This window comes from Sesamum indicum, linkage group LG4, assembly GCF_000512975.1.
Source record: "Sesamum indicum cultivar Zhongzhi No. 13 linkage group LG4, S_indicum_v1.0, whole genome shotgun sequence".
In the NCBI taxonomy this organism is placed as follows: domain Eukaryota; kingdom Viridiplantae; phylum Streptophyta; class Magnoliopsida; order Lamiales; family Pedaliaceae; genus Sesamum; species Sesamum indicum.
The window spans coordinates 11,297,669-11,311,178 of record NC_026148.1 but is presented as its reverse complement, the minus strand read 5'-3'; the positions used below and the strand labels follow the sequence as shown (position 1 = coordinate 11,311,178).

General features: G+C 32.1%; 3 protein-coding genes across 7 annotated transcripts in view; all 3 read right to left on the bottom strand.

Annotated features, from left to right (window-relative positions):
- LOC105160643 (ceramide kinase) overlaps window positions 1-656 on the bottom strand; it is an 8,367-nt gene extending 7,711 nt beyond the window's left edge. For 2 of the 3 annotated variants that reach the window (XM_011078120.2, XM_020693324.1), the window contains exon 1: window positions 214-656. In XM_011078120.2, coding sequence (XP_011076422.1) covers window positions 214-390 — 177 coding nt within the window. In that variant the 5' untranslated portion in view covers window positions 391-656. The remainder of the gene's footprint in view (window positions 1-213) is intronic. The other variant, XM_011078119.2, reaches the window with a different exon arrangement.
- Window positions 1,586-6,091, bottom strand: LOC105160642 (uncharacterized Rho GTPase-activating protein At5g61530). Of its 3 annotated transcripts, none has more exons than XM_011078118.2 (10): window positions 5,893-6,091; window positions 5,400-5,482; window positions 5,028-5,290; window positions 3,993-4,055; window positions 3,889-3,907; window positions 3,448-3,546; window positions 3,277-3,354; window positions 2,950-3,194; window positions 2,558-2,720; window positions 1,586-1,954 (listed from the first exon to the last, which is right to left on the bottom strand). In XM_011078118.2, the coding sequence occupies exons 2-10, from the start codon at window positions 5,458-5,460 to the stop codon at window positions 1,812-1,814; spliced, it is 1,134 nt and encodes a 377-aa protein (XP_011076420.1). In that variant the 5' UTR covers window positions 5,461-5,482; window positions 5,893-6,091; the 3' UTR covers window positions 1,586-1,811. The 3 variants fall into 3 exon arrangements, with proteins under 3 accessions (XP_011076420.1, XP_011076419.1, XP_020549264.1); XM_011078117.2 differs by having other exon boundaries at window positions 1,586-1,957; window positions 5,893-6,084; XM_020693605.1 differs by having other exon boundaries at window positions 1,586-1,957; window positions 5,028-5,324; window positions 5,893-6,082.
- LOC105160641 (hexose carrier protein HEX6-like) lies at window positions 6,871-13,226 on the bottom strand. The gene is made up of 4 exons (XM_011078115.2): window positions 13,023-13,226; window positions 12,290-12,427; window positions 8,452-8,774; window positions 6,871-8,225 (listed from the first exon to the last, which is right to left on the bottom strand). Exons 2-4 carry the CDS (start codon window positions 12,417-12,419, stop codon window positions 7,128-7,130), a joined length of 1,551 nt encoding a protein of 516 aa, XP_011076417.1. The 5' UTR covers window positions 12,420-12,427; window positions 13,023-13,226; the 3' UTR covers window positions 6,871-7,127.

Sequence of the window (13,510 nt, the reverse complement as noted above, 5' to 3'; positions counted from 1 at the left end):
GCATTTTTCCTAATCAAAGAACAACCACAAAGCTTCAATTGAATCAGCACTAAAACTAATTAATTCAGTTCATCCAACAAGTTAATATAAAACTAACTGTAATTTTCCCTCTTATTGTTACCAGCAGTCCTAGAAATCCATGTATGACAAAGAGGATAAAGATTTCAGTTTTCAGTAAAATTAAGATAAACAGACAAAACAAGAATCACTTACAGTATGCAAAGAATCAACCAATTTCCAAGATAACCCATCTGAATTGTGAGTAAGAACAACCTCCCCAACATGATCCAAGAAAAAATTAGAGCTGGAAACAGAGCCCGGATCGCCATCAGTGAATGGTGGATTTGGGCAAGAATTATCTGCAATCAACCCGTTTTCGTCTCTTTCCATCCTACTGCTACGATGAAGAATCTGAAATTCTATAAATCTCAACAAATTTTCTAGAAAATCAATCAAATTGGGGAGACCCCACTTTGGGAATTAGAGTCGTGGCATGAACAATAATGTCAAAGCTGTTAATTTCGGAATTTGGAGGTCAGATTTCCACCCAATATCCTGAAATTATTTTTCAATTACTTCTGCCATTATTTCTCGTTTAAAAGGGAGGGGCAGCAAACAAAAACAGAACAGCCGCCAAGAATTAAGAAATTGTTTAGGATCCTAAATTTCTTTTCCGTTTATTCAATCTTTAAACGTGAAAAATTTTGTATATAGAGAATTGAAGTGAAAAGGGAGCAAATTAATTGTGATTAACTCATCTCGTCTTAATTAAAAAAAATAGACTAATGAATTTGGTTTAGATAAGTTTTCTTTTGTCTGTGATTGAATGTAAAATGAAAATTATTCAATGTAATGGTGATTATTGATTCGCTATGTAAAATATTTTAGATAAGAAATAAAAGGTAATAATTATAGATAATGTAATATATAATTTTTTTTAAATAATTAAACATGTTTGAGATACTTTTTTTTGTCAAATGAAAAATTTATTTCTAAAACAAAGTGAGATAAAATACATTTGATAGCACACGCAAACTGCTAAAACATACATCACCGATACAAAATTATGACACGCTCCACCTTTAGGTAAAGGTCACAATCGAACTTGTTAATAAATATGACTTGGTGTTAGTGATGCTTAACTTTTAATTGACAAAATTAATATACCATGACCAAATATTATAAGTTCAAGTCCTGGTGGTAATGAGTGAGGATTAATTTATTTTAATAGTAATTATTAGTTGATTAATAATTAATGTACAATAATTTGTTATGATATAATTATGATCGGTTTGTTATATATATATATATACACACGTATGACATGGTGATTAGTAAAAAATTAAGCCAAATTGCTTATCCATCCTTATGTCTGCCAGATGTCCCAGGTAAGATACTTGGAATCCCATGCATTATCCTTCAGGAATTCGAGCCACAACCCCACCTCCTGAATACCTGGATTTCGTGGAATACAGAGGTTATATCATCGCTTCCAACAACGGCCTGCTTTGCTGCTGAAACATCCATGATCAGAGATTCCGTTGTTTCATCTCAATCTAAAAACTAGGAGCTTCTACAAAAATGATATCAAATATGACAATGAAGAATTGTCAATCATTTTGATGGTTGAACCTAGAATGTGTTACAACAGAGAAGACAAAGATTTACAAATGATACTACCAAAGTGCATTGCTGGAGAAACACATCAGCTATAGGATTTTACAGAGAATTCTAATTCTTTCTGACATGTTATTTTCTTAGTCTAGTCTAAAGAATGTGTGCAGTGCATGGGATATGACAGTCGCAAATCATCACCAGACAGTTTCATTTGCATCTGTGAAAACTGCATTGTGTTGCTCGATCAAACACTGAATAACTTCAATAGCGTGAAAATCTAGAGGCACACCATCATTGAGCGGAATCGAGGATGATACATCTTGAGTTGCACCGTCGTCTTCTGAATTCAGAGAAACAGAAGTTAAGATAACATTGAAAAAAAAATAAAACAGAAGGCGGAACTTCTAGATTTGGCATAAGCAGAAAGACAAGAAGACTTAATTATTACTACATTTTGTAATGCTTTATATGTTATTTTAGTAATGCTTTTATATGTTCAAAGAGACTGCTTGAAGATCACTCACTTCAGAACCAGAAGAAAAATCCTGTTGCAGTATTATTAGGTAGCGAAGCTTTCCCAAGTGTTTTCAGTGACGTTTAAACTGGTTTAACATCTTCTCATGGTCATGCTCATGCTAACATCTCCTCCGGTGTAGTAATTGATTTTGTTTCCTACCATTGAACTAAAGTTATCCCGAAACTCTTCAAGTAAATCAACAAGCAAGTTCATGTCTTCATGCACGGTCCCAATGTAGTTCTTAATGCCTATCAGAAACAAAAACTAATACTTGGCAAGCTAAAATTCTTTGCAAGTACGAGTCTGGCAGCTTTTCCTCATGAGTTAAGATTAGTTATTGCAGAAAAAGACAAACTAGAAGCTGAAGAAAAAATAAATATATAAAATTATAATAACATGCTATACAATGAACAGTGGAATCACCTGGAAGCATGTCCAATGCTCTGTAGTTGGAGGCAGAATCTACATCAGCCTTATAATCAAGTTTTGATGGTTGATCACAGAAGTGTTCATAGTGTTCTGGTCTGTGGCCTTTCTGCCACATAATGATAGGGGCCATTTCTATTGCAAGGCTTCGAGCATCCATCTGTATGATGTTGGCAACACGTACATGCTCATCAAGTAAAATAATCATCAAACACTCAAGAATTTCGAATTCGACTGTGTTTGTCTATATGGGTCAAAGCATAGCCACATGACTAGAACTATTTCTTCTTGAAATTACCAAGTAAAATTGGTACTTTAGCACAACCTGATTTTGGATGGACAAGGGATGCACACGCAAACAGAGAAAGAAAGGGGGAGAAGCAGCTTACCCCATTAAGAAGAGATTTCTGGCTAACACGAAGAAGAAGTGAAGTAATTAGTTCCAAAGTCATATAGTTAACAGTAGGCAGTTTCTTGAGAATCTCTCTCATTAAATGGATGCTGGAACGAGCGTTTTTTATATCATTATACAGCTCAAAAGTGGTCAATGGCTCAGGGAGGCTTGCAATATAATACTTAATAAGAGCTGCAACATCAACTGCCTTAAGACCCTCTGGTAGTGATGCATTTGGTTCTGGATACAAAAATAACAAAACAGACTAAGTAAAACAATGCAAATTATATGAGGCCCACCCAATGAATACTTACTAAGATACCTTGATTATACAAGGATACTAATTGCCGGAGAGCTTTTTTGTCCCCCGGTGCTCTGAACAACCCCTTGGAGTTCAGCCCTAATCGAAAAAGGTAAAAGTTGCCTCTCAGCATTGATAATCAATGATAAAAAGCAAGCAGGCAACTCATCAGTTTCACTTTCAATAAGTCACCTGATAATATGAGGGTATCTGCACATTTCATCAATATACTTGGAATTGGTATACTGGACTGCTGGCGTTGGACAGCAAGCTCAATTGGGACCCCAAACACTAATAATGCATGAAAAAAGAATGATTATCTGTAGTTGGACTATGGCAGATTGCATCACATATTGCAGACTATGCCAAATTGAATTTATCGTGCATTAGTAGCCTCCAGAACATACAATTCTGAAAAAGTATAACTATTTATCTACTTGGAATGTCTATAAGAAAATATAATCAGCTGAAAACCTAGTAATACAATAGTAGTCCAAGGAATCCAGATGGAGTTTGTTTACTCTTGATTGGTCAAGCGGTGTTATGTACTAATAATACGAGAAATTAAGTCCAAGTAACTCGTCCGGGCACCACATTGTTAATTGAGATGATCAGAAGAATGGGAAAACCTACCATCAGTACTTGCAACTCCCTGCAGACGTTGTAGAAAGGAAAGAAATTAGCAAGCTTCTACTTGCATGATATTATTAACGTAACATTTTGTCAAGGTCAAGCACCTTTTGCCATCGCTCTATGTCAGAGAGAAGATTCTTGCTCTTTTCAGCAGTCTTCTTTGCCACCTGTTACAGAAGTTTTATCATCAAAACAACCATCAATTTAATATGAATGAATAAAGTTGTTGCCACTTAAAACACATACTAGTAGTACAAATGTGCCATATTACTGCATGTCAAACAGAGCTAAGGCGGGGTTCCTCAACATGCTTTCATCTAGAACCAGCCAACATTAAACGCCCCAAGTGTCTAGAACCAGCCAACTTTAAACGCCCCAAGTGTGAGAATAGGGAAGCAATTGGATATGCCAGATTCTCCTTTTCTGTGTTGCTCTCTTTTTCTTTTTCTTTTTTTCCCTGTTGTTTCCTTATCATTTCTCTTTTCTATATTAAGTGAACAGTTTTTAACTGAATGTTGCCCAGCAGAATATGATAGACGGGTAGAAGTATATGGTGGAATAAGCTTTGCGAGAGATTAACTTGAAAAGAAGCATAAAAATCACCTTACTTGGAATTCCAGACCTAGTAATGATTATGGACAGTTCGTACCAATTGTGGAGAATTAAGTCTCAGTTAGCATATCAATACATAACTTCAACAAAGCCCCTCTTTCTTAATTTAAATATATTATTCAAAAATGATTCGAATAGATTTCCGAGAATTAAATTTTGGTATTAGAAAGGCAAGACAAGGAGAGGTCATTAACAGGTGATGATTCATCGAATTTGGCTGGTGTTACCTGACACATGTATGTCCAAAATATAGCCAACCAAATGAAGCTTTCTGTTCAAAGCATTCTTGTAACACTTACCACAGAAAGAAACAACATATTTCGCAACAATCAAATCAAAAGCTTGCTATATATCATTACTAACATGCAGTAGACATCTCATTGGATAATGACCCGTGATAGCGAAACTAGTAAGTAGCTTATCAAAACTAGCTAAATATAGTAAGAGAAAATGAAGCCAGTGATCCAACTTTTGTATTAAACTATGGCTGGATAGAATTCCAACATGCAGAGCATCTCTATTATTACCTCTTCTACTTTTGTCTTTCCAACAACCACCTTATCTTTCGTCTCCGAAAAACCCCTCCTCAAAAACATGCTTGTTGTAGCAGCTGCAGAAATAAGATGTTCCTGCATAGCATGCCTTGTAGATGGCTGTTGGAAGCTAGCCCACCGGCTTCTGACTACCGAACCAAATTTTTCTGCCACATCTGTAGCATTTTCTTTGGCATCCTTTGCAACCTCGCCAAGAAATGTTCCAGCAGACTGTCCTGCTTCTTTAAGCTTGACCCCTATTTATCAATATTTGGGCATGACCTCTCCATCCTATAAACAAGGATGTTCTAAAAGCATATACATAGAATCGGACCACAGATAAAATACAAAATTTACTGGAAATACCTGAGGACTGAAAGAAATCACTAGCCTTGTCATGCCACTGAGGCGAGATTGGTGAAGGCATTTGAAGTACCAGAAGACTCAATCTGTTCAATTCAGGGACACAAGACCAGAAATCAACATGGATAAGCAAATGAATTTAGTCAAATTCCATATGAGCAAACTTTATCAAACAATCATACTGTTGATACTAATTATTCTAGCTGCCTCTCCTTTTCTAATGCTTTGGTTAATCATCAAGAAAATGATCTAAGAATAACAGTATTAATCAAGACTTGAATCCCAAAACCAAGAAACAGTCAACCAATAAGCAACAACTCAGAACGATGGAAAAATCATCCCAAACACTAATTAAAAATAAAAAATAAAAAAGCCCCAATCAAATCTTTCTTTCATTTCGCCTCTTCTCGACATGTCTTCAAATTTGAAACAAACAGAAATCAACGATCGAATTCTCTAAACCCTCAAACAGAGAGAAGATCAGGGGTTTCCTCACCTTGCAAAAAAGCGGTAATCCAAGAATCGAAATCGACGGAATGCAGAAAAGCGAAAGAGAAACCCAGAAACTCCGCCCGCGGAGAAAGTAAGAGACGAAAAGGAGTTTGTTTTCTTGGTTCTTGAATCCAATGGGAATACACCACGTGGTGCTCCGCTTCTAGACACTCCGAGTCCGTGGTATAACGGTCGTGCGTCCTTTCCCGGTTTCAAATTCTAACAATATGTTTAGAGTTGTTACTCAGAGACATGCGTCTTATCATATGCCCGGATTTGAAGGTTGAAACACGAGTACAGGTTACCGTGAACTCGACTTGTACCAGAGGTAAAAGTACTTTTTCATGTGTATGTATACTTTAATTTTTTACTATATTTATTTAATTAAATATACAAATAAAAGAAGGATAAAAAAATTGTCGGGATCCATAAATAAATTAATTTTTAGTGTATTACTGAAGTAGATATTTATTTAATAAGCTATTTTGCTTAAAAGTATGATTAGTTTATACAATAAATAAATGTATTGTCGGTATTTTAGTTCACATATATTTTATTCATTAAAATAGTAATTTTAAGATTCTTTTGTTAATAAATAGTATAGATTACTTAAAGAAAAAGAAAAAAATTTAAATAGATTACTATATATTTTTTTATTTGAGTCACTGCTTACATGATTTTACATTACTAGTATATACGACACACTCAAAATTCTATGCATAATTAATTTTAAACTAAAATTTAAAATTTAAAATTATTATTACTTTTAAAAATATATAAAAATTGAATAAATAAAAATATTAAAAAAAAACAGAAGAAAGTTTTGAGAAGTTATTGACAAAAGAGAGAGAAGAAAAATCAGTCTAACACAGTATAAAAAAGAACAAAAGCAGTACACTTTTCTATCAACATCTTTTTCACGCAAGTAAAGGGATTAATTATATCATTCAATATTCCAAGACTCGATACATGACTCACAAAATTTGTTGAACTGCAATTCTAAAAACAATAAATGTAATAAAAGTTTACATAGAATCAAAGTACAAAAGTGACCTACAAACTTGAGTCCATCAATACATTATACATGTGTAATCTTGGATAAGACAACATCATCAACAATTGCAAGGAACAATACTGTATGCAGGCATTACATGAAACAGTTAAAAGAATTGCTACTTTTCATTTGTTCCCCTTTGTATATTTTGTATAAAGGGTATCTTTATGGCGAAACAATGAGATCTATCCATGGGAACTCAGAAAAGGCTCATCAATCCTGTTATCCTCGTATTCTTTACCATCACTAACGAATTTCTTCCAGAAACTATGCTTTCTCCAGATTATATTCATCTTTTCGATCGGTACATTCTTAGTCTCCGGCAATAAAAAGTAAACGAAAACGGTCATAAACACCACCCACGTGCCAAAAAAGAAGAAAGTTCCATATTTCAAATGGCAGAGCATGGCTAGAAATGTCTGACTAATGAGGGCACTAGAGAAGAAACCTACGGCCACATTTATACTTTGTGCTGCTGATCTTATTTCCAGTGGAGAAATCTCGCTTGCAACCAACCATGCCAAAGGACCCCATGAAAATGCAAAAGCAGCAGTGTATATGCAAATCAAGATCACAACCAAAAAGCTGTAACCTTGGCTCAATGCGCCATGATCCCCTAATTTGGCTGCCATTATTCCTCCAATCATCATATGAGCAATAAACATAATAATTCCACCTATAAAGAATACCATCCTTCTCCCTAGCTTATCTACTATCAAGGATGACATGAAGGTCATGGATATCCCGACTATTCCAAGGAAAACGGTAGAAAGAAGAGAAGCACTTACTCCAGAACCAACGGTCATAAACAGTATAGGAGCGTAGAACGCTATCACATTGACCCCCGATACTTGTTGGAAAAAAGGAATTGCTACTGACATCACCAGGTGAGGCCTATATTTCCTCTGCAGAATTTTCTTGAACGGGTGTTTGATAGCTTTTGAAGCTTCACTTGCTGTTACAAGGTCATCAAATTCTTCTTCGACATCATCAGTGCCTCGGATTTTCTGCAGTAACCTCTTGGCTTTTCCATGATCACAGCCTTGCTGAATTAAACTATTTGGAGTCTCTGGCAAAAAGAGTGCCCCTACAACTAGAACCAAGGCGGGCAATGCAGCCATTGCTAGGGAAATTCGCCATCCCCAGTCACCTTTGATCTTTTCCACGCCATAGTTAACGAGCGAGGCCAATAAACCTCCAGCACTAACACAAAACTGGAAACCGTAGTTGAAAGCTCCTCTGAATTTAGAGGGTGCCATTTCTGAGAGGTACAGGGGAACTGACTGCCAATAGATATGCAATGAGTTAAAAAATTCAAGGCATATTGAACAATCCCAAGACAATCAATGCCCTTACGGCAACAGGATCTACGTAGTGGACACTGTGTCCTGATGATCACGATTGTTCAGGCACTGAAATCTCAGGATTCCCTCAAAATTACACAAAAAGAAGCAAGCCATCACTTTATACAGGTTAAGTGTTTGTCAAATAGCGAACAACAAAACGAACCTGGTTGGCAAATCCGATCCCTACTCCTAGCAGTAGACGACCAATTGTCAGCATGTAGATATTTTGAGCCGCCCCTCCTAGAATAGCTCCGATGAGAAACGCGACGCCACCGGTAATGATTGATGGCTTGCGGCCATAGTCCCGAGTCATGGATGCAGCAAAGAAAGAAGCAATGAGGCTAGTTACATAGAGCGAGGAGGCGAAAGAAGTCAGAAGCTGGCTGTCAAATTTGCAGTAGTTGCTTAGCTTTGTGTCTTCTTTCATCTGTATGTAAACCCCTGGAAAGAATTTCTTCAAGAATGGCTCCATTGAGGACACTCCACCTGCCACAAAAGCTTGCCGTTAGAACTGAGTAGTTTGTGTTAATCACAACTGATAATGATCTCAAATTGGCTCAAAGCTCACAATTTCATGTTTTCAACTTCAAAAATTTATACCACGGGTTTTATTCAGGCAAGATTACACTTTTAGTTATATTGAATATCAGATTCATCACTTTTAGTTGTTTACGATATTTTTAAAATTGAGAAAATTCATTTTTTATTTTATAAGATTTTTAAAATAATTTTAAAATTAAAAAATTTATCGAGTTTTTTAAGTTTGGGATCATTTTGAAAATTTCACAAAATATAAGATTAAATATATCGAGTTTTTTTTTTTAATATTTTGGGATCATTTTGAGAATCTCACAAAATATAAAATTAAATATGTCGAGCTTTTTTAATTTTGGAATCATTTTGAAAATCCCACAAAGCAGAAGACTAGAAGTGTTGAAACCCCTATCTTATAGGACTAAAAGTAGAGTTTTGTCTTTTTTTTTTATAATTAATAAAAGTAAATAAATTACGATAACTCGTCTCAGTCTATTCAGCAATGTCAACCTATACATCAATATGATTAAAAAGCAAAAACTAAGCAATACATCAATTTACAAATATGATTAAACACTAAGCAATACATTAATTCAACCAATACAATAATATGACTAAAAATAATAAAGGGTTAATACACTTAGACCCCCTCGAGAAATATAAAATCATATTTTCCTTCAAAAAAATTTTGAAATTACACTTGCATCCCCCTTCAAAAATTCTTCCTTTATACATGACACCGTTCTGTTAGGATTTTGACGAAAAATGCTAATGCTAACATTACAAATATTTTTAATCTTGCCTCTTATTTGATATTTTCATGTATATTTTTGTACTTATAAAGGGATAAATATAATATATATATATATATATATATGTGAAATGAGGTCAACATCATTGCAATTTTGAAAAATTTACATATTATTCCCCTGTGTTTTATTAAATAGCCAAAAAAGATCTCGTGTAATTATAAACACTAAAAAGAAAATACCCTCTCCATAAAAAAAAGTGAGTAACGAACTGAACATGCAAACGAAATAACTTTTTGATGCATTTTCAACTCTTATCCTCTTTGAATAAACAAAATTGTCCTTATTAATATTGTTTTTAGTTAACTCTTTATATTTTTCATATTTTGTTGACAAAAAGTATGATAAATACTTAAAAAATATTATTCGTCAATATTCATATAAAAAAATATTATTACATCAAATTAAATTACTATACATATCTTACATATGGAAATATCAAACTTTTAAAGATTATTAAATATTATTTATAAGTTTTAACATCAAGATACATGATTTTATTTCTAAAAACAATATTACTTAGTTTAATTTTTGTGTTGGATATATTCTGAAATTATACTATTTATATAAATTATAGTAAATAAAATTTATTTTTTTAATATAATATAATTAGGCAGAAAAACTACTTTTAATTAAATTAATTCAATATATTAAAATTTATGAAATAAAAATACAGCAATTAAATAAATAAAAAGAACAAAACAAAGGATTAATTATTTTTTAATAATAAAAAATAATTAAATTATATAAATTTAATTTAAATAAATTATCAATATCAATATAACGAGTCACAGATTACATCCAGAACTTGAATAAAAATATATATATATATATTTTTTAAATTTGATCAAGTCACGGTTCGTAACTGCGACTTGATGTCGTGATGAAATCCACGAGTATTGCAATTCACAAATTGTGAATTGTATTATTATTATTTATAAATTAATTATATTTAATTAATTTTTAAAATTGTATTAATTTTAAAAATATAATAAATCATACAAATATAATAGTGTATAATTTTCTATACAATTCTAAAAAAAAAATACAATGAACTATACTGATAAGTTTGCGATAATGTTAAACCCTTCGATTGGAGCCCGAGGCCAAATTCAGAATTTAAGAAAAAATGCAAATAATTCTTGTGATATTATAAATGTATCAATTATTATCTTATAAAAAAATTAACAAAATACAATAATTCAAGAAGTAATATATTTTATATTTAAAAATAAATTATTTTATTTAAAAAAATACAAAGAGATAAGTTTTATTTAAAATAACAATTTATTTGTTTGTATTTTCTAAAATAAAATAATTTGTATCAGAGCATTAATGGAAGTGAACAGTAACAACATCTTACAAAGAAAAAGTAAGAAGAGTCTGACAGTGTAATGCAATGCACTCTGATAAAAGTTGGGGTTGGAGGGATAAAAATGGAATTTCCATACATAAAACGGAGGGTAATTTTGTCAGCGAGAATTAGATGATGTCAGGATAAGACAATTTGGAAGATAATCCTTAAATCCGTAAATCCGACAACAACTGAAAAAATAAATGATCCATTCTAATTGATATCCAAAACAAATCCACCATGTAAACATGGTCTTGGGGGTTTACATTATCTTATGGATAAGCAACGACAGATCCAACGAAGTTTTTGTGATTTTTTTTTTTTTTGGAATTATACATAAATTTTGTTATATATATATATATATATATATGTTGCCACACAAGTTTTGTAATTTTTTTTAAAGTTATAGATAAATTTTATTTTTCATATATTGACCCCGTTAATTATTTTAATTGCTCCTAATTATGTGTTAATTTGATCCTAATATATAAGTATAAATAAACTTCTGAACCATATGTACCCCTGCTTGAAACTCGTTTTTATTGTGACGTGTGTATAATTAATTTTAAGTTTTAAATTTTATTATTATTTTTTAAAAAATATATATTAACCATTAAAATAATTTTTTTAAAAAGAATATAAGAATATTATTAGAAATTATTGGAGGAAGAGTGAGAAGAAAAGAGATGTAGAACTCTAGAAGAAAAAAAAAAGATATAAAAAACTAAAAACACCAAAATGATACTTTTCAATTACGGATAATTACATTGTCATCTCTTGACGTTTTACATAATTACGCAACGATCCTTTTTGATTTAAAAAATTATATTTAATATCCCGACCTTTGTTTTTGTCTAACAAAATAAAACCATTCATTAGTTAAAATTCATCAAATTTGTTGATATTAAAAAAAAATTGAATGAGAATTCATATTTACCCCTAATAGACTTATTACTGACTTATTGTGGGTTAAATAAATTTTTATCTGATCAAACTACCCTTATAAGGGTGAAGATATACCACCTTACATGTATGAGCTTGTAAAGATGTATAAAGATAATTTGGTCAAAAAAATTTATTTGACCTGCAATAAGTTAATAAAAAGTCAATTGGAGGTAAATATAAATTTTTGTACAAGTGTTTTGCTAATATCAGCAAATTATGTGAATTTTGACTGATAAGAGATCTATTTATTATTCACAAATAATATTATAATTATCAGATATAATTTTTCAAACCAAATATTAAAGGAGCACAGTATAATTATCATTTTCAATTAGATGAAGTCATAGATAACACGTTACCAGTTACTCCAGTGTCGTAGCCAAAGAGTAGGCCTCCAGTTGCTGCAATAACACAAGATAGCGCAACCAACCATGTAACCTTGCCATTATATTGCAAGCCGTCATTGTTAACGGCTACCCCAACCGCCATAAATGTTCCTTCAAGTTGCAGAACTAAAATGTCATTCAATGTCGACAATCAATTCAATCTCAACTAATAGACGTGCGACTACAAAAATCGCAAATATATCTATTATGACTTTTAGCTATTATCATATGCATAGGGCATAATGATAAAATATATATATATATATAAGGTGAATAGCAATTTATCCTCATGTGATATTGAAAATAAGCATATTATCTCCTTACAAAAAGAATATAGCAATTTATCGTCCTATACTTTTTAAAATGAAGCAACTTACCTCTAAATTGCTATATATTTTTTCATAAAGAGATAATTTGATCATTTGTAATACTACAATGGGATTACTTGAATTTTTTCCTATATATATATAAGTGAAAGAGCACAGTTTTGACGACGACTAACTGATATGAATGCAACAATTTAATTTATTAATTAAACAACAGAGTTCAATGCAAATAAAAAATAGAGTGATAAAAAACTAAGAAAATATAGAACTCAGTTCAATTGCATCACGTAGAAAACTTGAAAGATAAAAAAGTGCAAAGAGATGGTAGGTAAGATGAGAAGCCATATTTCATAACAGGAATCAGATATTCGAAAACTCACTCGGAAATTGCAAAAATATCACCAGAAAACTGAGAATTCAGAAACAGGCGACCAGTGGATTGATCAACACTTAATCTTCCTCGGACCTTCGACGTGCAGACATATATATATATATATAGAAGGTTTTGGAACGCAGGATGTTTATGTCAAGACTTCTTCGGACAGGGCGTTACGTTTGCTCCAATCCCATTATATACAGCTCCAACTCCAAGCGTTTTAAGGGGAAATTGGCTTCTTTGGTTGCGTGTAAAATATACATAAATAGTTTGCTTTTATTGGTTCAATTTTGATAAGATGTTCTTTCTTTTTTTTCATTGGCCAGAAAAATTGTGGTCAATTTTAAATAAAATTTAATAATAGTTATCTGAAAGAACTCGTCTACAGAATATTTTATTATTAAAAAAATTAGTATTTTTCTATATCAGATTCTGCCTTTAAAAATCATGAAACCTATATACTTTTCAGTTTGCAAACCTACATCAACCTCT